At 46.8% G+C, this 24,758-nt stretch overlaps 2 protein-coding genes across 3 annotated transcripts in view; both read right to left on the bottom strand.

Moving 5' to 3' along the window:
- Positions 1-15,192: 15,192 nt before the first annotated feature.
- LOC125639936 (putative protein BRICK1) lies at positions 15,193-16,415 on the bottom strand. The gene is made up of 3 exons (XM_048857836.2): positions 16,298-16,415; positions 15,904-15,986; positions 15,193-15,291 (listed from the first exon to the last, which is right to left on the bottom strand). The coding sequence occupies exons 1-3, from the start codon at positions 16,413-16,415 to the stop codon at positions 15,265-15,267; spliced, it is 228 nt and encodes a 75-aa protein (XP_048713793.1). The 3' UTR covers positions 15,193-15,264.
- A 1,749-nt stretch (positions 16,416-18,164) lies between these two features.
- The window catches only part of FANCD2 (FA complementation group D2), a 188,853-nt gene continuing 182,259 nt past the window's right edge, over positions 18,165-24,758 (bottom strand). For both annotated transcript variants that reach the window (XM_048858923.2, XM_048858924.2), the window contains exons 43-44: positions 21,852-21,935; positions 18,165-18,991 (exon numbers count right to left, since the gene is read on the bottom strand). In XM_048858923.2, coding sequence (XP_048714880.1) covers positions 18,920-18,991; positions 21,852-21,935 — 156 coding nt within the window. In that variant the 3' untranslated portion in view covers positions 18,165-18,919. The remainder of the gene's footprint in view (positions 18,992-21,851; positions 21,936-24,758) is intronic.

Raw genomic sequence — 24,758 nt, 5'->3', positions numbered from 1 at the left:
GGGAAGAAATTTAATAGTGCAAAGTGCAAGGCAGGCACTTGGGGACTAAACAACAAGAATTTTTGCCATAAACTGGGGACTTATCAGTTGGGAGCAACAGAGGAAGAGAAAGACCTGGGTGTATTGGTTGATCACAGGATGACTATAAGTGGACAATGTGATGTGGCCATGAAAAAGGCTAATGCAATCCTAGGATGCATCAGGTGAGATATTTTCAGTGTAGACAGGGAAGTGTTAGTACTATTACACAAGGCACTGTTGAATCTTCATCTGGAATACTGTGTGCAATTCTGGTCTCCCATGTTTAAGAAAGATGAGTCCAAACTTGAACAGGTACAGAGAAGGGCTACTAGGATGATCCGAGAAATGGAAAACCTATCTTATGAGAGAAGACTCAAGGAGCTTGGATTGTTTAGCCTAACCAAATGAAGGCTGAGGGAGATATGATTGCTCTCTATAAATACATCAGAGGCATAAATACTGGGGAGGGAGAGGAGTTACTTAAGTGCCAGTGTTGAAACAAGAACAAAAGGATATAAACTGGCCATCAACAGGTTTAGGCTTGAGATGAGACAAAGGTTTCTAACAATCAGAGGAGTGAAGTTCTGGAACAGCCTTACAAGGGGAGCAGTGGGGGAATAAAACCTAACTGGCTTCAAGGTTGAGCTTGATAAGTTTATTGAGGAACTGCCTACAATGCCAGGTGCCCACCTGCAACTGCTAGTAGCAAATATCCCCAATGACCAGAGATGGGACACTAGATGGAGAGGGCTCTGAGTTGACCACAGAAAATTCTTCCCTGAGTGGCTGGTGGGTCTTGTCAACATGCTCGGGGTCCAACTGATTGCCATATTTGTGGTTGGAAAGGAATTTTTCCCCAGGTTAGATTCGCCTTCCTTTGCAGCAGGGTCACTTGCAGGTTTAAATTAGAATAAATGGTGGATTCTCTATAAGTTAAAGTCTTTAAATCATGATTTGAGGACTTCAGTAACTCAGCCAAAGGTTAGGGGTCTATTACAGGAGTGGGTGAGCGAGGTTCTGTGGCCTGCAATGTGCACGAGGTCAAACTAGATGATTAATAGTCCTTGCTAGCCTTCAAGTCTATAAGCTACAGTGCGGGATAATCTACCTGTTATTCTCATGTAAAACACAGCTATTCTTGTAGTAAAGGCATAACCATGGCCACTATACACAGGCCATCTAGCACATTTCCTCATGACCTGAACTAAGCTCCATCCCTTCTCCTAGTCTAAACAATCCTGGAGCATCACATTTATACTGTTCCCCAACTGCAGTGTGTCACCAAGTTCTCCACCCCCACCCCATGTCTCATTCTCAGTTGTTTTCTCGTTGCCCTGGAGTGAGCTGAACAGTCATTTTTGTACCATTTTTCTCATTTAAAATGTATTTAAATATAATAAAGAACAGGATCGGGGCAGCCTCTGTGACACTACAAGGAGATGGGAGGAGTTGGAGGGATTCCCTTCTCCCCCATGTCCTCAGCATTGTTACCTTCTGTCTGAGCCATGTAGAGTTTTATCTTCTTCATATTCTATCCCTCCACCTTGCAAAGTGTCATGTGGTGCTGTGTTCTCAGCTCTCTGTGCTTCGGAATCATGGTTTGATTCCTTTGATCTTAAATTAGACTCATTCGGGCAGGAGATGAAAGTGTCACAGACTGGAAGGGGAATGCAAATTGATCCGAAACACAGTGGGGTCATTCTGAGTTTAAATCGCCATTTCTATCTATTGACAAAACCACTTCTGTGCTTTTTCCATTCCATTCCATTGGGATGGTTTGCAGATGGGAAGGTTGCCTGTTTTCCCATTATGATGATGTTAAAACTTTTGTAAATAACAAGACAATAATAGAGGAAGCTCTGAGTGAAGCGGTTTTGAATGGCTCAGAGGAGAACACAATTGGAGAACCTGTTGTCCTGATTCTGCGTCATATGCAACCTGCTCTGGAATGTCACTTAATATGAAATGGAAAGTGTGTTATTCCTCTCTGTGTTGTGGGTTTTTCTTTCTTTTCTGAAGGCCATTTTGTCACATGACTGGATATTAGTTTTATTTGATAGACTGTAGCTCAGAGTTATTGGGCACTTTGAGACAAATGACTATTTACTAAAATAGTAATGTCTCATGTTGTTTTTGCTTTTTCCCCATCATTTCATGTTGACATGGAGGACGTTCAAATTCAGTTCATTCAACTGGAGAGAATACTCCAAGCTCTTGGACATGCTACCAATGAAGTCTATATTCTGAAACGGTGAACAGCAGCACATCCCAATTTGTACAACTAACTGCAGTAACAGCATATGATCACACTGTTAAATTTTTTCGGTCAATGTGGTCTCAGATGACCAAAGGAGAGAATTCCACCTAAGTGACTTGGAACTAGGCAAAATGGCCTTGTATCTGGGGCCCTAAGAACATCATAATGGCCACATTGGGTCAGTCCAATAGTCCATCTAGCCTAGCAATCTAGCCCAGTATCCTGTCTTCTGAGAGTGGTCAATGCCTGGTGCTTCACAGGGAATGAACAGAACAGGGCAATCATCAAGAGATCTAGTCCCAGCATCTGGCAGTCAGAGGTCTAGGGATAACCAGAGCATGGAGTAGCATCTCTGACCATCTTGGCTAATAGCAGCAGTAGCTGCAGTCCAGGCCCTACAGGCATTTACACCTCACTATATCACTTAGATAATCCTATGATTTGGGAAATACTGTGACTATCTATGCAGCTATGGAGGAAACTGAAATGGCATTTTGCTGAACTCATGTTTTGTAGATGCTGCAAATGTGTATAAAATGCTGAATGTGGGCCAGCAGCAGACTATCTATTTCTGAAGATATCCCACCTCTGGGGGCTTACAGGGATTCAGATCCAGGCCTGTTTCTAATCCCTCATTTAGATCAATGCCACCACATTAAAGAAACAAATTGGGCATGTTTGGGGAATGTTTCTCACTATGATGATTGAAAACATATGTGGTTTAGTAAAGAGTTTTACTTCAGTGAAGTGTAAATTTATCCTGACCAAGGCCAAAGCTTTGGCAACAACTACAGTATTAGTACTGGGAATGCAGCGGTTGGTTCTCACCCAAGATAAGGACACTATGGTGATTACGGCCCAGATAAAACTGTTTTTGGAACCCCGTTCCCTAGTTCAATGGCATTTATTGTGGTCCCAAAAGATGCCATGGTTACACTGGAAACTATTGTCCTTTATCATTTGGATCCAAAGTGTCATGAGGAAAAGAGAGAAGCAATCGGTGCCCTCTGAGGACATTCCTCCCCATGAATCCCAATCTGGCTCCCTTGTGGAACAAGCAGGACAATCGTGCTGTAGAAGTAATGGCTCCATGTTCAGGCTCCATGTTCGAATGTTGAGTCCTGATTCTATGCTTTTGTCTCAGTTTTGCAGTGGACTTACAGCACTAGTTTTGCATCACTTCTCCTCCACCTCCTGCTACTTTGAAAGATTAAAAAGTCTGAAACAGGGATGGGTAACCTTTGGCCCACGACCTGCCAGGGTAAGCCCCATGGCGGGCCAGGCCTATTCGGTTACCTGCCGTGTCCACAGGTTCAGCTGATCACAGCTCCCACTGGCCGCAGCATCCCTCAGCCCACGCTGCTTCCCGCAGCCCCCATTGGTCTGGAGCGGCGAACCGCGGCCAGTGGGAGCTGCGATCGGCCGAACCTGCAGACGCGGCAAGTAAACAAACTGGCCCGGCCCACCACAGGGCTTACCCTGACAGGCCGTGTGCCAAAGGTTGCCGATCCCTGGTCTAAAAATAGACTAGGGTGACTTTTTCTCATGATGCAAACCTTCCCACTGAGCGTGAGACCCCCTTCCACCAACACATTTGGCTGAACAGTCAGAGACCAATAAACTCACAGTAGTGGAAGGCACCTATGTTGTTTTACACCAGGGCTCATTTGGTGGAAATAAGGATTAAAAGAAAGACAACATATATGATAAGATTTTGTGATTTTTGAAAATGTTATTGTTACCAGTGAAAATGAAATTAAACAGGAAGTTAATTATTGGTTAAAGACTAAGAGACTAATTACCCAAATTATATTGGTAAACTGAAAGTTATATTTTCTTTTTGATAGTGACTATTAGTTGTGGGTAAGAGCTGAGATTACTCAATTCTGAGAGCTGTTCCTGGGCCCTGGTCTGAAATCATAGCCAAATCTATGTGAACATATAAAGCTCCCATATTTTCAGTATTTACAAGTCCAACATTTTATTGTGAAAGCTGGATACAAGATGCTTCTGTCTAGACCTTTTAACCATGTTTGAGGAGTTGACCAAAGAGCAAGTTGGAACAAAAGCTTAATTTCTAAAATGGAGACAATTTTGATGCAAGAAGAGGGATTTGGACAAAAATTGATCTGGCTGAGTGGTTCTCTCTGTAGGAAAGGCCAGGGACTGTACGTCTTCAGTTTATGTAGTTCATAAATATATTTTTTGTAAATGACTGTGTAGCTGGCATTTAGATCTAAACACTAGTTAAGATACATCATATTTCTGTTATAGGTAGGTGCTCTCTTGGAGGAATTGTGGGGAAAGGGTTAAAAAGAATTGTAGTTGTGTCCAAACATGAGATGGTTTTGGGAGGAAATTATTAAATCCATTCATTTTATAACAAAATGCAGATCCCCTGATCTGCTTACTTAATGCTCCAGTAAAGGATCCCCGTTTTAAACAAGACAGCAGATTATTTCATGTTTTTTATTGCTAGCAGCTAGGTTCCATATTGAGCAGGATTAGAAAAAATTTGATTCCCTCCGCCTGTGGAATTGGGCGTATAAAAATATGGATTATTATTGTCATGGAAAATGTTCACATCAACTAAAGCAGTGCCAAAAACCGATAGGTATGTAGAAATCTGGTCACCAATTCTATCGGCCTCAGAGCAGGACAACTCCCCCCACCAGAAGCTAGACTCTTTAGCCATGTTCTTGGAATATTAGCCTGACCTTGAATATGTGTCATACAATGTAGAATGTTAACATTTTGTTGTAACTTTGCCAGAATAAAAAGTTTTTTAAAAATGAATAAAAGAGCTATCGAGTCATGTCATTTTCAATATACAACATGGGCCAGACTCTGAGTGGTGACTGGCCAGTTGACCTCAGAGACTAGTCAACTCCCTCTAACTTAACCCTTTGGTTTTCACAAGGGAGCAGCTGAGGGGTACACTGATCTCGGCTCCAGGTGCATACGGGGGTGGGGGGGAGAGGTGCTCAGAGCATTGTAAGGGAAAATGAGCTCCCTGCACCCAGGCTTTCAGGAGTAGGGACTGGTGGGGCAGTGTGGCTGAGTAAGGAGGGGGTGGTGCCTCTGAATAGAGGTGGTGGGGGGCTTGGACTGCAGTCACTGGTGTGGCCAAGCCCAGCTAGGCCCCCATCTGGCATGCCCTGGGGGTTGCACCTGGTGAGGCCCAGCTGACCCTGTGGTGCTGGTTCAAAGGCTTGTAAATGGAGATGAAGTGCTTGTGCATTTCAGCCACTGTGCTGTTGACAGAGCAAACTTGGGGTATGTAGTGGAAGCAGTACTGGTGTAGGAACTGTGACCAGTATGGGACTCTTACTGGAACCAGTACTGGGGTATGTACTGGGACCAGTATGAGGGGGTCTTAATGGAACCAGTACTAGGGTATGTGCTGAAACCAATATGCAGATGTGTCTGTGACCTGTACTAGATTTTGCACTTGTGATTATATCTGCAGTCACTAGCCTTGGCCTGCCTTTGTTCCTAAAGGCTCCACATTTGAGAAAAGCACCAGAGGTAATTGTCATGGTGCTGAGCTTGAACCTGCAGCAAGAGGAGCTGAACCCATGGTCATTAAATACAAACCTACCAAATTCAATTTAAACAACAAAAAAGGCTACAAGAGAAAAGCAGCATGTCCTTGGGCCAGGGAAGGAGGCACCAACCCCTGTAGCTGAAGACGCTGTTGCAGATGTCAGCTGCCACCATTTTGCAATGGAACAAAGGACAGATCCCCTGCTAGCGCACATAAGAGGGTGTGTCCTAGAACAGGGGTGAGGTCTCATCCTATTTCTTCCAGAGGCTCCCCTAACATAGTAGAAACACTCCAGGGCCTGGCAAGGCGGGGGGGCAGGCCTCAGCACACCAGGCTTCAACCCTGCCTAGGGTGGGGCTCCCTGCAGTTCTGCTCCCAGTTTCAGCCACATGGCCCTTCTGAAACCAGCTCATCCCTCCTCCCAGGGGGGGCTGCAGACCTCTGGTTGAAAACTGCTGTCCTAGAGGGGGGCCCCAGGAAGGGACAATGGGGAAGGGGTTTTTTTTGTTGTTGTTGTATAGGAAAAAAACAAAAGCCCTGGGCAGCCCTATAAGCAGTTGGGTGTACCGACCCAGCAACATGGGAAATTAATAGCGTTAGCATGATTGTCCTTTTGCTGGTCACTTGTGCCAATCTGACACATCTCTGGAAAGCATTTATATCTGCAGTGTATTAACACCAGGTGAAAGGGCAGAGGTGTTTGTGCTGCAAAAATGGTTTTCTAACAAACTGGGGAAGACACACTTGCTGACTCATAAAATCATTAAGAACATAAGAATGGCCATACTGGGTCAGACCAAAGGTCCATCCAGCCCAGTATCCTGTCTACTGACAGTGGCCAATGCCAGGTGCCCCAGAGGGACTGAACCTAACAGGTAATGATCAAGTGATCTCTCTCCTGCCATCCATCTCCACCCTCTGACAAACAGAGGCTACGGATACCATTCCTTACCCATCCTGGTTAATAGCCATTAATGGACTTAAACTCCATGAATTTATCCAGTTCTCTTTTAAACCCTGTTATAGTCCTAGCCTTCACAACCTCCTCAGGCAAGGAGTTCCACAGGTTGACTGTGCGCTGTGTGAAGAACTTCCTTTTATTTGTTTTAAACCTGCCATCCATGAATTTCATTTGGTGGCCCCTAGTTCTTATATTATGGGAACAAATAAATAACTTTTCCTTATTCACTTTCTCCACACCACTCATGATTTTATATACCTCTATCATATTCCCCCCCCCCCTTTTTCCAAGCTGAAAAGTCCTAGCCTTTTTAATCTCGCCTCATATGGGACCTATTCCAAACCCCTTATCATTTTAGTTGCCCTTCTCTGAACCTTTTCTAATGCCAGTTTATCTTTTTTGAGATGAGACCACATCTGTACGCAGTATTCAAGATGTGGGCGTACCATGGATTTATATAAGGACAATAAGATAGTCTCCGTCTTATTCTCTATCCCTTTTTTAATGATTCCTAACATCCTGTTTGCTTTTTTGACTGCCGCTGCACACTGTGTGGACGTCTTCAGAGAACTATCCACGATGACTCCTGTCAAGATTCCTTCCCCACTCTGAACTCTAGGGTACAGATGTGGGGACCTGCATGAAAGATCCCCTAAGCTTATTCTTACCAGCTTAGGTTAGAAACTTCATCAAGGTACAAACTTTGCCTTGTCCTTGAAACTTATGCTGCCACCACCAAGCGTTTTAAACAAAGAACAGGGAAAGAGCCCACTTGGAGACGTCTCCCCCCCAAAATATCCCCCCCAAGCCCTACACCCCCTTTCCAGGGGAAGGCTTGATAAAAATCCTCACCAATTTGTACAGGTGAACACAGACCCAAACCCTTGGATCTCAAGAACAATGGAAAAGCAATCAGGTTCTTAAAAGAGGACTTTTAATTAAAGAAAAAGTAAAAGAATCACCTCTGTAAAAATCAGGATGGTAAATACCTTACAGGGTAATCAGATTCAAAACATAGAGAATCCCTCTAGGCAAAACCTTAAGTTACAAAAAGGCACAAAAATAGGAATATACATTCCATTCAGCTATTTTACCAGCCATTAAACAAAAGAAATCTAACGCATTTCTAGCTAGATTACTTACTAACTTTTTACAGGAGTTCCAAGCTGCATTCTTGATCTGTTCCCGGCAAAAGCATCACACAGACAGACAGACCCTTTGTTCCCCCCGCCTCCAGCTTTGAAAGTATCTTGTCTCCTCATTGGTCATTTTGGTCAGATGCCAGCAAGGTTATCTTAGCTTCTTAACCCTTTACAGGTGAAAGAGTTTTGCCTCTGGCCAGGAGGGATTTTATAGCACTGTGGACAGAAAGGTGGTTACCCTTCCCTTTATATTTATGACAACTCCCAAGATCTTTCTCCTGATTAGTTGTAGCTAAATTAGCCCCCATCATATTGTATGTATAGTTGGGGTTATTTTTTCCAATGTGCATTACTTTACATTTATCCACATTAAAATTCATTTGCCATTTTGTTGCCCAATCACTTAGTTTTGTGAGATCTTTTTGAAGTTCTTCACAGTCTGCTTTGGTCTTAACTATCTTGAGCAGTTTAGTATCATCTGCAACTTTGCCACATCACTGTTTACTCCTTTCTCCAGATCATTTATTAATAAGTTGAATAGGATTGGTCCTAGGACTGACCCTTGGGGATCACCACTAGTTACCCCTCTCCATTCTGAAAATTTACCATTTATTCCTACCCTTTGTTCCCTGTCTTTTAACCATTTCTCAATCCATTAAAGGATCTTCCCTCTTATCCCATGACAACTTAATTTACATAAGAGCCTTTGGTGAGGGACTTTGTTAAAAGCTTTCTGGAAATCTAAGTACACTATGTCCACTGGATCCCCCTTGTCCACATGTTTGTTGACCCCTTCAAAGAACTCTAATAGATTAGTAAGACATGATTTCCCTTTACAGAAACCATGTTGACTTTTGCCCAACAATTTATGTTCTTCTATGTGTCTGACAATTCTATTCTTTACTACTGTTTCAACTAATTTGCCCGGTACTGACATTAGACTTACCGGTCCGTAATTGCTGGGAACACCTCTAGAGCCCTTTTTAAATATTTGCATTCCATTAGCTATCTTCCAGTCGTGTACAGAAGCTGATTTAAAGGACAGGTTACAAACCATAGTTAATAGTTCCACAATTTCACATTTGAGTTCTTTCAGAACTCTTGGGTGAATGCCATCTGGTGACTTGTTACTGTTAAGTTTCTCAATTAATTCCAAAACCTCCTCTAGTGGCTCTTCAGTCTGTGACAATTCCTCAGATTTGTCACCTACAAAAGACGGCTCAGGTTTGGGAATCTCCCTAACAGCCTCAACCGTGAAGACTGAAGCAAAGAATTAATTTAGTTTCTCCGCAATGACTTTATCGTCTTTAAGTGCTCCTTTTGTATCTTGATCATCCAGGGTCCCCACTGGTTGTTTAGCAGGCTTCCTGCTTCTGATGTACTTAAAAAACATTTTGTTACTACCTTTTGAGTTTTTAGCTAGCTGTTCTTCAACACTCCTTTTTGGCTTTTCTTAATACATGTTTACACTCAATTTAGCAGTGTTTATGCTTTCTATTTACCTCACTAGGATTTGACTTCCACTTTTTAAAAGATGCCTTTTTATCTCTCACTGCTTCTTTTACATTATTGTTAAGCCACGGCGGCTCTTTTTTAGTTCTTTTACTGTGTTTTTTAATTTGGGGTATACATTTAAGTTGAGCCTCTATTATGGTGTCTTTGAAAAGTGTCCATGCAGCTTGCAGGAATTTCACTCTAGGCACTGTACCTTTTAATTTCTATTTAACTAACCTCCTCATTTTTGCATAGTTCCCCTTTCTGGAATTAAATGCCACAGTGTTGGGGTGGTGAGGTGTTCTTCCCACCACAGGAATGTTAAATGTTATTATATTATGGTCACTATTTCCAAGTGGTCCTGTTATAGTCACCTCTTGGACCAGATCCTGCGCTCCACTCAGGACTAGATCGAGAGTTGCCTCTCCCGTTGTGGGTTCCTGGACCAGCTGCTCCAAGAAGCAGTCATTTAAAGTATCAAGAAATTTTGTCTCTGCATTTCGTCCTGAGGTGACATGTACCCAGTCAATATGGGGATAATTGAAATCCCTCACTATTATTGAGCTCTTTATTTTGATAGCCTCTCTAATCTCCCTTAGCATTTCATCGTCACTATCACTGTCCTAGTCAGGTGGTCAATAATAGCTCCCTACTGTTATATTCTTATTAGAGCATGGAATTACTATCCATAGAGATTCTATGCAACATGTGGATTCATTTAAGATTTTTACTTCATCTGATTCTACATTTTCTTTCACATATAGTGCCACTCCCCCCCGCCACGACCTGTTCTGTCCTTCCGATATATTTTGTACCCCAGAACGATTGTGTCCCATTGATTGTCCTCACTCCACCAGGTTTCTGTGATGCCTATTATATCAATATCTTCCTTTAACAGGAGGCACTCTAGTCCACCCATCTTATTATTTAGACTTCTAACATTTGTGTACAAGCACTTTAAAAACTTGTCACTGTTTATTTGTCTGCCCTTTTCTGATGTGTCAGATTCTTTTTTATGTGAATGTTTCCTGTCTGATCTGGCCCATATTTTATCCTCTTTCATCCTCTCCTCCTGACTAAAATCTAGAGACTCACTATCAATAGACTCTCCTCTAAGAGAAGTCTCTGTCTGAACCACGTGCTCCTCTGCAGCAATTGGCTTTCCCCCATCTCATAGGCCACGTCTACACTACCCGCCGGATCAGCAGATAGCGATCGATCTATAGGGGATCGATTTATCGCGTCTAGTGTAGATGCAATAAATTGATCCCCGATCGCTCTGCCGTCGACTCCGAAACTTCACCAGGGTGAGAGGTAGAAGCAGAGTCGACGGGGGAGCGGCGGCCGTCGATCCTGTGCTGCGAGGACGCGAAGTAAGCGATTCTAAGTCAATCTAAGATACGTCGACTTCAGCTACGAGAATAGCGTAGCTGAAGTCGACGTATCTTAGATTAATCCCTCCCCTCCCCCCAGTGTAGACCAGGCCTAAGTTTAAAAACTACTCTGCAATCTTTTTAATGTTAAGTGCCAGCAGTCTGGATCCACCTTGGTTTAGGTGGAGCCCATCCTTCCTGTATAGGCTCCCCATATCCCAAAAGTTTCCCCAGTTCCTAATAAATCTAAACCCCTCCTCTCTACACCATCATCTCATCCATGCATTGAGACTCTGCAGCTCTGCCTGCCTACCTGGCCCTGCACTTGGAACTGGAAGCATTTCTGAGAATGCCACCATAGAGGTCCTGGATTTCAGTCTCTTTCCTAGCAGCCTAAATTTGGCCTCCAGCATGTCTCTCCTACCCTTCCCTATGTCATTGGTACCTACATGTACCACGACCACTGGCTCCTCCTCAGCACTACACATAAGTCTATCTAGATGCCTCGAGAGATCCCCAACCTTTGCATCAGGCAGGCAAGTCACCATACGGTTCTCCCAGTCATCACAAACCCAGCTATCTGTGTTTCTAATGATCGAATCTCCCATTACTAACACCTGCCTTTTCCTAATGACTGGAGTTCCCTCCCCGAGAGAGGTAACCTCAGTGCGAGAGGATACTCCAACATCATCTGGAAGGAGGGTCCCAACTATGGGAAGGTTTCCCTCTGCTCTCATTGACTGTTCCCCTTCCTTGGGCCTTTCATCCTCCTTAAAAGCGCAGGGGCTCTCTGAGCGGAGGTGGGACAAATCTACAGTAAAAGCCTCATCAACATACCTCTCTGCCTCCCTTAGCTCCTCCAGTTCCGCCACCCTGGCCTCCAAAGCCCGTACACGATCTCTGAGGGCCAGGACCTCCTTGCATGGAATGCACACATAAGCCACCTGCCCACAGGGCAGGTAATCATACATGCCACACTGAGTGCAATAAATAGGATAGCCCCCACTCTGCTGCTGGGCTTCTGCCTGCATTCTCTCCTACAGCTACCTAGCTTAATGATAGGGTTTTTGTTTAAATCAAGAAGTTTTGATTATAGTTTAGGTTAAGGTTCTAAAGAATGGCAAGTGTACCTTGCCCCCTTCCCACTCCCCTTCCAAACTCCCTCTCAAAACTCCCTGTTAGTGGCCCCTGGTCGCTTGCTCACTACTTTATAAAGTACAGAAGAACTACAGCCACTGCCCAGCAGACCCTACAGGGCTACTGGCAAGGTGCAGGAATGAATTTGTACAGAAATACAAAGCATGTTCAACCTAGGAGTAATTAAAGTGTCCGACAGCTCTTGGGCATCACATTACTCCTGGGGGAATTCTGCACCAAAAAATTAAAAATTCTGTGCACAATATTTTAAAATTCTGCATATTTTGTCAAAATAATGCAATACAATCATGCCAGTTTCAATTATTTTGGTAATTTATTTAAACTACAATACAATGAATGGAGAATGGGAGTGGGGAGTATTGGAGGAAATTCCCAAACTCCCTTTGTCTAATAGTAACATAGCTAGGTTTGATCATTTGTTTCTGGTTATTTGTCAACAAATATATGCAGCCATATGCTCAGTATTACATCATAGGCAACTGAAGAGCAAGTGAGGGCTGGGGAATCAAGCTCATAATTTAACTGGCTATTGACCATCTCCAGAAGGTCAGTAGTAAACAGTTCACGGAGCACATTTTGATAGGAAAATTTTTCAGTCCAAAAATTTCAACCAGTTCTAATCACTAAAGCACCGTAAACATTTATAAGGCCATACTGTCATTTGCAATAAAGCTCCTTTACACCATTCTGGCAATGTAAAGGAGCCTTAAAAGGTTTATACCTGTTTTATGCTCCTGTGGGAATTCACGAAGAACAATGGGAACAATTCACTATGCAGGCAGGCTGCTACATTCTACTCTGCCTGAGAGGACAGAGCCTAACCCAAACCTATCTCCTCAGAAACATCCCAAAGCCCTGCCCCTCCACGTCAGGCATCCCGCAGCAGTGATTGGTGTCTCCCCACACACACCCAGTCCTGTCCCCTCAGCCCTCCCAACAGTGATATACTTCTCCCCTGTCTGCTCTGGGCACCTGAAGCGACAAGCCTGCGTTGCCAGGGAGTGGCTTGTGACCGCTCTTGCGGCTTCCCTTTGCTTCACTGTCAGAAGTCATTTTTCTGCAGGGAAGCAAAGAAATCTGCAGGGGACATGAATTCTGTGCTTGCGCAGTGGCACAGAATTCCCCCAGGAGTAATATATAGTGGACAAGGATCTGGAGTGTTTATGAAGCATTTTTAAAGTTTCCAATAGTTCTGGGGCCTTTGGCAGTCCTAGGGCATCTGGCCAAATTGATGTTAGCTGCTGCCTTAGTTGTAAATACTGCCACTCTGCTGAGGCTGGTAGGTCATAGCATTTCCTTAGCATTAGAAAAAGAACAAAGCCCTCATCATCTAACTGGGAAAATTCATACGATGCCCCACGTTTGCCCCCACAACTTCTATTGGGAGGCTGTTCCAGAACCTCATCCCTCTGACAGTTAGAAACCTCGTTCTAATTTCCAACCTGAATTTGTACACTGCCAGATCATCTCTCTTTGTTCTTGTGCCAACATTGTCCTTTAGCTTAAAGAGCCCTTCCCCACCTGGTGTTTGCTGCTGTAAATATAGCAGGAGATAATCAGACCCCTCTCTCAACTTTCTTTCTGTTAGACTAAACAAGAGAACAGCATATTAGAAACACTTTCCTAAAGGTTGCCAAGACAGTAGGATAGCAGGAAAGGCTTGGGCCTATCAGAGCAGATAAACTCTTCCCTCCATTCCCCCTTATGAGCTCTCCTTCAGCCGCTAAGGCTCAGAATGACAGAAACCACCATCACCCTGGAATGGCCCAGAGTCCTGGAGTCTTGGGATGAGCTGATAATTCAGCTTTCATTTAAAACCCATCAGTTTCTAGCCCTGTTTGTTGATGTGATCTGTCAGCCCCAAGGTCTCAGAAACCAGGAGGCCAAAGACACCCATGAGCTCACCAAAAATCTCTTGACTTTCAGATGGGACCCACAGCACCACTGCAGTGCTGGCTGCTTCTGTCTGAAGAGAGCCTGACAGTGAATCAGTGGGGTGAGCACCCATTAACAGGATTGGAGTGTTAACATTCAAACTTAGTGCACTGGCACCATTAACTATTTCATCACTAATCATTTTAGGGGGGGAGGAGCGAAGCCCATTGGGGCAGGAATTGGTGGAGGGGGGAAGGAAGAGAAGAATAGCAAAAGGCAACTGCACCTGTTACAGTAACAGGCCATTGTGACTTCTCTTAGCCATCTGCACTTCATGGCCATGCTCCCGCCCCGGCATCCTGGCAACCCAGACAATGCACTCCAGCTATACATCAGCTCAGACCTCATCAGCAGAGGCAGTTTATTGTTGAAACACAAATGGAAGACACCCCCATGTGACGCTACAGAATACAAAAGACATAGAAAATTCTGAACCCACCCTGCCCGGAGAGTTTAAACTTGGCACATTACCTATTCCCCTGCCTCCTGCCCCCTACCGCCACAAACACACACTGCCCATCTACTGCTCTGCTCACGGACTGGAAGGATGGATATACTTGACATTTTTGCTAAGAGAGATAAGTTGCAGTGTTTGCTGAAGTAGGGGTTCTTAACCTTTTTCTTTCTGAGGGCCCCCTCCATGCTATAAAAAGTCCACAGCCCACCTGTGCCACAACAACTAGTTTTCTGCATATAAAAGCCAGGGCCAGTGATAAGGGGTAGCAAGCAGCGCATTTACCTGGGGCCCCATGCCATAGAGATTCCGCAGAAGCTACATGGCTCAGGTTTTGGCTTCAGCCCCTGGTGGCCTGGCTCAGGGCCCCAAGCTGCAGCCCCATGCAGTGGGGCTTCGGCTTTCTGCCGTGGGCCCACGTGAGTCTAACTGGCTCTGCTTGGAGGACCTCCTGAAACCTGCTTGCGGTCCCCAAGGGTTGAGAACCACTTTGCTAAAGGAACTGAAACCACCAGTGGAGTGGCCCATGAACAGCAGGGACACCCACTTCCTCAGCCGGTCAGCTTCCCAGAAAAGTTTTCTTCCCACAAAGTGACCTTTGGCCAGAGAGATTCTGCAGCTACAAAGTGTCAGAGTTCTACATGCACAGCTGGGAACGAGAGAGAGGTTAAGTGGCACAGGAGTATTTGACAGCTGCATGAATCGGTCTGTACCAAATCACTGAATCCAACATGCTCATTTGCATTTTATCAATTTCCTCTGGAGCCATGCACTGAAGGCAGAGATACTGCATTGCAGGGGGCAGAAACAAGCTGAAGTCCTGCTAACCAATAGAAGTAATGCAGAAATCAGATGCCCTACAGTGAATTCTGGCACAGCCGCACAATCTTCTCCAGGTCAGCTCCCCACCAGCCTTCAGCAGTTAGATGAGAGTTTCGCCCTTTGTTACCTGCTGAAGGAGAGCACAGCCTACAATCACCAAGGGCTAGCCAGTCTGCCCACTCAGGGAAAGTTAATGAGAGCTCCCGTACACTGGGAACTAGGTAAAAGTCGTCCCTCGCAGCAAGGCTGGGAGGGGCAGGAGTCCTCCCCAGGCCAGTGTCACCAATTCACCAAGATCTCCGTTCTCTCTCTAGCTCTGTTTGCCAAAACCAATGCCCCAATGTAAGTACTGCTGGGATGCCCACCAGAGTGTAGCATGGGCAGGAGCTCCAGCGCTGCTGTTCGGGAGAAGGGCCTGCAACACCACCCCACAGTAACAACTAGCGCAGCTGGGCTCTGTGTGGGAGTCACGCACATCCCCCCACTGTGTAAAGAGCAGATTAGCTGGTGGGTGGTGCTGGGCACAGCGTTACTGCCTGGCTGGGAGGTGTGGGGGTACAGCAGGGCAATACCCACTGGAGATGGGGTAAAAGCCACAGGGGCGCTTGAACAGCAAGGCCCCGGCTGTCCCTGAGGTGCTAAGCGTGGGCTGAGCCCTGCCTCGAGCTACCCGCAGGCCAGCCCTCCATCCCGTGCCAGGGCTGTCCCCTGGTGTCGCCTCCCCTGCGCTACCCCTCACCCTGGCCTCGATGTACTCGATCCGTCGCTCCAGCGCTGTCAGCTTCTCGTTGAGGGTGGCGAGTCGGGAGCGGCAGGACATGTCTGCGGGAGAAGGGGCGGCTCATCAGGCCCCGCGGTACCCAGCCAGGACAGGTGCGCCCCACCTCCGCCCACCGGGGAGCCCCGACCGCAGAACCCGCCTCACCCTAACAGAGCGCGGGGGCCAGTGGGGCCAGGGTGGGATGGAGCCAGGCCGGGGTCGAACCAGGATGAGAAGATGGAGCCTTCCTAGACCTGGCAGGGTGGCTGGAGCTGAACCAGGCCTGAGGGAAGAGCTGGACCGAGTGAGGCCTGGGGGCGAAGCCGGGCTGCGGTGGAACCTGAGGGTGGAGCCAGGTCAGGCGCGTACATACCGAAGGAGTTGAGGAAGTCCGTGATCTTCTTGATGGAGCTAGTGATCACTTTGATGTACTCGCAGTTGGCCCAGTCTTGGTGGATCTCGTGCTGCACCAGGTTCTCTTGCAGTGACATAGCCATCGCCGTCACTCTGCGCCCAGCCCCCTGTCGCACTGCGCATGTGCGGGCACGGATCGCAAAGGGGCACAGGACGGATCCCTGCCTTTACGAGCCGTTGGGTGGGGGTGAGCCTGCAGGAAGCCCGGATCCCAGCAGAGACCTGCCTCCTTCCTGCCCCAAGCCAGGGGCAGACAGCCCTGCCCAGGGCACCCCACCCTGGGAAGAGCACAGGAGGGCGAGGTTAGTGATGGCCTCTACACCCCTACGACCACTCCCTCGAGCCCCCAGCCCCCGCTGCAGCCCCCCCGACCCTGGGGCCACCCCCCCGTCTACAGCCACGGCTACCCTCTAGCCATCCCCAATGCCCCCCATAGCCACTGCTACCCTTCCCATATAGCCACCCCTCTCACACCCCTTATAGCCAGCACTTCCCCCTCCCCTCTATAGCCACCCCCTTCAGTACCCTCAGTACAGGAGCAGCAGGTTTGTATAATATCTGGTGGTGCCCAGAAGGGTCCAAGTCATGCCTCCTCTTCCCCCCCCCCCGCAACCTCCTTAAGGGTCTGGGAGGAAGTTTGGGTGTGGGAGGGGGATGATGTCAGGCTCTGGGAGGGCATTTGGGTGCGGGCTTTTGGCTGGGGCAGGGGGTGGACTCTGGGAAGGCATTGGGGTGCGGGGGGTAGGCTCTGGGAGGGAGTTGGGGTGTGGGATCTGGGCTGGTGCAGGCAGTTGGGGTGCAGGGGATGGGCTCTGGGAGGGAGTTTGGGTGACGGGTCTTGGCTGGGGCAGGTGTGTAGGAGGGGGCTCAGGGTTAGGGTACAGGGGGCGAGGGCTCTGGCTGGGGTCACAGGTTCTGGGGTGGGACAAGGCCAGGGATGAAGAGCTTGGGGTGCAGACAGGTAAGCCCTGGGCTAGGGCCAGAGAGGAGGACTCCCCCCAACCCTCTCCCCCACTGCTGCTGCCCCTCACCGTAGCCTCACTGAGGGTGGGGCAGACACAGTGACGGTTGGCGGGGTGTCACTACACTCACCCAAGCCCCCTCACCTCCCCTGTGGTGGGTGGGTGCTGGAGGGGGCTGCCATTACATGTTGCTTCCTCCCCTGCTGCAGCCTGCTGCTCCACACCATAGCCTCATGGGGAGGGGCTGCCCTTTGCCCCGTCACCGTGGGGGGCAGGATTACAGGATCAGACACTCAAGGAAGCCTGGGCAGCTGCTCAGGTGAGAGATTCAGAGGTCTGTTTCGGCATCTTCTTCCACTGGGTGCTGGGTCCTACCAATCATGTGTGCACCTCCTCTGGTGCAGCAGCAGTAGCCAGCTGCCTCAGCCTGCTCTTGTGCTGTAGCCTAGCCTTAGGCGGCAGCACCGGCAAAGGACAGCAGCATGGAGCGGCAAAGGAGAGCAGCCGCCCACTTTTAATCAGGCAGGGACGCTCCGGGGCTGGGGGGAGGCACACCGAGGGCGGGGGGAGAAGGAGGGCAGCAGGCGGGGACGGGGAACGCTCCAGGCAGGGCTGGGGGAGAGACCGGCCTCCAAACACTGGTGGAGCTGGGCCCCCGGCCCTGAATATTGATGGAGCCTGGGCAGCATGGCCCATGTAACTCACCGCTCCTGCCTCTGTAATCATCACAGCCATGGCTGCCCCACACACATCCAGGCTATGCTCTAGAAAAGGCATGTTGGTCGGAGCTGTTAGACCCCCAGAGAGCTTCTCCCACAAGGAGAGCTTTATGCTGTACCCTTACAATACACAGTCAGTCACCAATTTCATGTGCTCAGGGCAGGAATTACAGTTTATTCAATGAGTTAGTAAACAAGGCATTTGGAATTAGGGTGTTTTTTGTAATTTACAACTATAACAAGCCTTTCCCTCAACATTAATGAGCACTTTATGTTGCCACTAATGAGGGAATTTGGATTGCTCTCCCACTGATTCTTCTGTCCCAATAAAGGGCCAATGCACAAAGGTCATTCTCACGAGGGCTCCAACGGCTGGACTGTTGAGGGAAGATGGGTTCTGTGAAAATATTTCATAGCTACTGTTCAAGAACAGGGCAGATTATTTCTGCAAATATCACTTCTCTCACTTGGGCAACTAATCCAAACTCTCAATATGTTTCTAGACAGAAAGCCACAGAGTTTCCCCTTGAAATCCACTCCCTAGAGCAGCACAGAAGGAAAGGAATTCATATGGAAAAGAGTTTGTTAGGGAGGATCTGGAGGCAAGAACAAATAAAAATCGTTCTAGGTCTGACTTTTTTTTCAATATGTCTGGGTGCAAAACTCCCAACAGATATAGACTGCACAACCAACACTAAATGGGGACTAAATCCCATCTATAAAGATCTGGCTACAAGTGAACCTTCTTTACTGTTGCACAGTATTAACATCTCATCATGTTGGAGGCATACAGCCTCCAACCCACAGAGTCTATTCAGCTGTGACAGGTGTGGATTGTTTTGGATAATAGCAAGCTTCTATGCTATGGTGAGCTAACAGAGTGCTGGGAGGCTACAAGGTCTACTCAGAGCTCTCTTCATCATCATCATTGTGCTCGGATCCATCCTCGCTCCCTGAAATGTCACCTTCCTCCTGGAAAAGAGAAGAAATATTTATAGAACCAAGGACTGGATGTAACCTTGGGGGCCTGCAGACACAGATTGCATACAAGTCCTCCTAAGTGATCATTGGCAGGCCAGAAATGTCCATATTCAAACAAAAAAGGGCCAAATTCTTCTCTCATGTAGGTATTGTCTGCACTATGGAGCTGAATGATTTCTACTTCATCAGCCATCTTCTACATTTGTTCCACCAACCATTCAGTGCATCTATAAGAAGCCCTGAAATTTCACCCCATATCCAGTCTGCTAACACGCCACTAGTACTCTGCTGCACTGATCTGAGACAGTCCCGGAGGACCTTGTGGACCTCTGTTTACTGCACGCTATCAGTCCATTCTCAAACATTTTTTGCCAAGTACTATAGGATTCCTCTGGTTTTGGAGAATTATGGGAGTAGAGGTCAAACTCCCATGATTTCCTTGTAAGTATCCTATAACTCACCTACTCACCATTTCCAAGCTGTTTTAGCAACACAGTGGATACCAAGGAGTGCTGAAGTAGCTGCATAGGGCTGAGAGGTGTTTGAGTGGGTGGTGGTACTAATCCAAGGAGGAGAAACTGGATGTGGAAGGGAGAGTGCAAGGGATCCTGAGGGAAGTGTCTTGAAGGGAAAGAGAGTAGAATCTCCTGCCTGATCCTCCAGACCTGCCTATTTTGTAGCTCTGTCATAGAATCATAGAATATCAGGGTTGGAAGGGACCTCAGGAGGTCATCTAGTCCAACCCCCTGCTCAAAGCAGGACCGATCTCCAACTAAATCATCCCAGCCAGGGCTTTGTCAAGCCTGACCTTAAAAACCACCTCCCTAGGTATTCCACCTCCCTAGGTAACCCATTCCTGTCCTGCTATCTCTGACCCTGGAGGACTAGGCACTGCCACACTGACTGGGATAGGGAAGTTAGCTGGCAGAGGAAGAGGTGTTGGGTGGAAACAAGAATGATTAAAGGATTAGAAGATATGCCTTATAGTGACAGACTCAAGGAACTCATTTGAGTTAGTTTAATGAACAGAAAGTTAAGGGCTGACTTGATCACAGTCTATCAGTACCTACATGGGGAACAAATACTTAATAATGGGCTCTTCAATCTAGGAGATAAAAGCATAACATGCTCTAATGGCTGGAAGTTGAAGCTAGACAAATTCAGACTGGAAATAAGATGTACGTTTTTAACAGGGAGAGTAATTAATTGTAATTGGAGTCATTCTCCATCAGTGACCATTTTAAACTCAAGATTGGCTGTTTTTCTAGATCTGCTCTAGGAATTATTGTGGGGCAGTTCCTGGCCTGTATTTTACAGGAGGTCAGAGTAGATGATCACACTGGCCATGGAATCTATTAATCTATGTTGTCAACAAGGTTTGGTTGGAGCTCATGCCCTGCAGCTTGGGAGGACTGCTTGAGAGTGCCGCTGGGGAGAGCCACTACAGCAGGACACCAGCAAAGGCCTGCCTTCCAGGGGTGGGAGAGAGGCAGAGAAACCACTGTCCTAAGTAGCAGGATCACTCAGGCCAGAGGTGGGGAAACAGGCAGAGAAAAAACATGAGAGTGAGTGAGAGTGTGTGTGTATGTGTAAAAAAATAGCACAAGCTGCTAGTGACTGAGAAAGGGCTCTTAAGGGTCTGGGGCTGGTGGGAGCCTGCACTCCTGCCTACAGAAGCAAGACGGTGGAGCTAGCCACTAGCTGCCTCTGGAAGTATGCTGTAGGGAACAATCCTGCCCTTACCGGCGCAGTAGGAAGAGGGATAAAATGTGGCCTAATAAGGCATTTCCAGCTTTCATTTCAATGACTGCTTAGGAGACACCAGTATTCTTCCCATTCCAATGGACACAAGAGGGAGCTGGAGTGTCTTTGCCTCCCAGTAGCCAGAAAGGGAAATAGGCTGGTTGATTTGGGGTCCCAGTTTTGGTTCATCTGGACTTTCTTTAGCTTAACTTCAAGTCCAGGATGTATCCCCTGGCCCAGGGGTGGGCAGACTATGGCCCGTGGGCCGGATCTGACCTGTCAGGGCTTTGGATACGGCCTGCGGGATTGGCACCCCCCGTGGTGCTGTGGGCCCCGCACCGCTCCTGGAAGCGGCTGGCACCACATCCCTGTGCCCCCTGCCGCCCCCTTCTTGCACCTCCACCCCCTTCCCTGAGCCCCCTCATATACCCTGCACCCCAACTCCCTGACCTGAGTTCCCTCCTGCACTTCACACCCCCTCCTGCACCTCCACCCCCTTCCCTGAGCCCCCTCATACACCTTGCACCCCTCCTCTGACACAACCCCTTGCCCTGAGCCCCTTCCTGCACACTGCACACCCTCCCACACCCTGCACTCCCTCCTGCACCCCAACCCCTTGCCCCAGCCCTACATTCATGGCCCTGCATGCAATTTCCCCACCGAGATGTGGCCCTTGGGCCAAAAAGTTTGTCCACCCCTGCCCCAGACTCTGCCCAGTTCATCTGAAGGAAGCAGAACACTCCCCATTGATTTACCAACTGTGGCACATAGCCTTCTCACCCTACCAAGAGGCTGTGCCTCATTTTGAACTCAAAATAGCAAACAAGACTGATTCTGCTTGCATCGCTCAGGTTATTAACTCAGTCAAGAAAACCTAAGGGCTTTGCTGTCTGCGTTTTTTTTTTAAGATAGATTTTTTTCAGCAGGCAGCAAGACCCTAATATGGTGAGGAGAAAGCACTGTCATGGAGCTTAGCAAGTGAGAGAGAGGGTCTTTGCTCCTGCCCTGCCGAGAGAGCAGACACAAACTGTAACTCAACTGAAATACCATCAGGGTTATGCTCAGGAACCATAAAAGCAATAGGCACTGCTGCCGTGTACAGAAATACCTCAGCAGGATCTTCTCTGGGGAGCTGGGAAACTCCCTCCCCTGGGTCATTCTCTTCAGAATCCTGAGACAGGATCTCTTCTCCCTAAAGTGAACGTGGTAAATACTTTATCAGGCAAATTCATGCATGGAGCAGAAATAGCGACCCCTGCTGGAATAGAAATGCATTGCATTTGGTTGCAAATGAGATTTCTCTGCAGAAATGAGCTGCCCCTCTCCTCCCCCTCAATGTACTGCTTCACTTCGGTGGGGGTGGGGAAAGAAAATGGCCAGGCCTCTTTTTAAAAAAAAAAAATTATGAAATGAGGTTTGGCAGTTTTGGGGCCCCCATCTGGCCCAAGTTGAAGTGCCAGCCATCAGAAAGAAGGGAAAAGGCAAGGGGCAGTCAGGGCTCCTAAATGTCAAACATTGCAAAAATAAAAATTGTCTATTCGCTTGTCTTTGGACAGCATTTCTCAGTGCAGGGGTCCCCACACAAGCCTGTGCACCAGTTATTCCCCATCCGAGCCTACAGAACAGCAATGAAGTGGTGCACAAGGACCTCTGAATTTCACCCAAGTGAGAATCGGTAAAAAATGAATGCTCTCTCAACTTAAAGAGCTAGTGCAAAAATATTCAGCATCAATTCCACTAACAATGCACAGACAGCCGCTGATCTTTCTCTGAACAAGCATGCTTGTAGTGCAGGCAGTTAAACCAAAAGTAACCCCCATTTTTTAAAATGAATAGGGCCTCACATGACTCTGGGTGCTTTCTATTTACACTACTGTTGGTGGAGATCAGTTGCAAGGGGAAAGGCTTGTGAGAGCAGTGTCTTTCTGTCACTGACTTGTGACAATTCAGTACAAAACATTGGCAGGAGAATATTAATGTAACACAGTGAAGCACTCAGAAGCCAGTAAACACCAAAACATTAAGGCTGCCTGTACAATCTTAACTCAAAAACACCAGGGGCAGAGTTATTACACCACAGTGTCTGAATGACTTGGTCACATACTACAGTTCTGCAAGACCACTGTCTCATTCAGTGCACAGCCAAGAGGGCAGGAGTAAACAGTGAATGACACCTCTACAGGTGTCTACAGAACTCCTGCCTCATTCGGGGTCAAATTCTATATGCTGACATTATTGGAATTACTCTGGATTTACCCTGGTGCAACTCAGATCAGAATCTGGCCCTGACTACATAAGCTACCTGGTATGCAGTGAACGAAGCAGAGGAATGCTCACTGAACGATGAGAATAAACATATTAATATAATACACTTACAAATAATTAATTTTATTGATTGAAAACATTTACACTTAGAATTTATATTTTAGTTTTTAAGTGTATTTAAGGTGCAGCTCTACTCTGAAAAGCGACCATGCAAGAACGATTCCTTCCTATCTGCAAACTTTATGAGACTGATCTACTGACTTTGATGACCAAAGCAAATGTATACCTCATCTTACTGATGATGATGATAATGTACAAGATGACAAGACCTAACTTGAGTCACAGTTTCCAGGCTGAATTGCAGGGCTGGACATTAGGAAACAAAACATTGTTTTCTTTGTAATCTGAGCATATTCGATCTGGCATCAAGAGACACTCAATACCTAACCATACCATTAGATTTTTTAGAGTCACTTTTCCAAGCTAGTAACACTTGTTTAATTTAATACAAACAATTATTTTTAGATGGCCAATAGCAATTGTATTGTGGGCACATCTACTCTGTTTCTGTCCTAGTAGGTCATTATTTGTCAGTAAATGTCAGACTCTTGCCTCACTCTCTGTGCACTAGATGAAATCATTGTTGGTGACCATGTCATTAAAAACTGTATGATAATGATGCATGCACACAAGGGTCAGAGATAAGGCTGTATGAGCACAGCAATCTTTGGCATTTCCTGACCTTCCAGAGATTAATCATGCAACCTGGATGGTCTTTTCACATCTTTTTAAAATGGAATTTGATTATTTTTCAAGCTTGTCTCAATGTGACGTTTAAGTTGTACCTGTGACAGATATGGCAATTTCCTGCAATATCCGGACAAACCTTACTGAATTAAGTTTAAGTTGGAAGTTACTTGTATTAAAAATTCAAAGGATTATATATTATTGTGGGACTGTATGTAACGTCTTTAGGTGGAGACAGCACTAAAGTAAATGTTGGGAAGCATTATGAGCTTCCCAGGAATCTCCAGAGGGAGGTGTATGCAAATGTAACTCGTCCAGTTATGCAAAACCCAAGCCTTTTGAAGCTAAGCCCATTGTCTACACATCACCCCTTCCCAGATCAAAGACCCAGGCTGCATAAAGGAAGGGCTAAAATTTTCATGAGGTTGCTTGTTCTGAGCTAGCAGCTGTTATGAACTGTGACTACAGAAAACCTTGTTGGTGGGATTTGAAAGATTCCCTCCTATCTGCAAACAGTACGAGAGGTCGATCTGCTGACTTTGATGCCAAAGCCCTTGTTGAGGTTGGGGTGATCTCTGGTAAGCTTATTAGGATGCATGTAGGTTCTTTTATTGTTTTTAATGTTTTCTCTGTAATGCTTTCTCCTTAGGAATAAACATGGTTGCTTGGAAAGAGCTGTGTGGTAACTTCACTGCGGGAAATTACGCTGTTTATAGCCTTTGAGGAGAAGACAACACAGGCGTGTTTAGCCAGACTGCCTTGCGGAGGAACTCACAGTGCAGGCACAGGGGTGTGTGGCCTGGAAATATCCCAGTCAGGTGGGAGAGAAATGCGGGTCTTCAGCCAAGAGAAGCAACGGCTGGGGAGCTGGAAGCCTGAGAGTGGCTGCCCATGCTGGACCATGGAGAGGGAATACAGGTGCAATTTCCCTGAGCTGTGACAGTATCCAAAGCAAAAAAAAACCAAAACACCCCACTTCACAGGATTGGCAGTGCTGTGATCC

This window comes from Caretta caretta, chromosome 7 (genome assembly GCF_965140235.1).
Source record: "Caretta caretta isolate rCarCar2 chromosome 7, rCarCar1.hap1, whole genome shotgun sequence".
Classification (NCBI taxonomy): Eukaryota; Metazoa; Chordata; order Testudines; family Cheloniidae; genus Caretta; species Caretta caretta.
This window is presented reverse-complemented; position numbering and strand designations above follow the sequence as displayed.

Coding starts and splice junctions, on each gene's coding strand:
- LOC125639936 (XM_048857836.2), bottom strand. CDS start 16,415: ATGTCACTGCAAGAGAACCTGGTGCAGCACGAGATCCACCAAGACTGG. Junction 15,987..16,297: donor GGACTTCCTCAACTCCTTCG/GTATGTACGCGC, acceptor CTTCTCCCGCAG/ACATGTCCTGCCGCTCCCGA. Junction 15,292..15,903: donor TCGAGTACATCGAGGCCAGG/GTGAGGGGTAGC, acceptor CTCCTTCAGCAG/GTAACAAAGGGCGAAACTCT.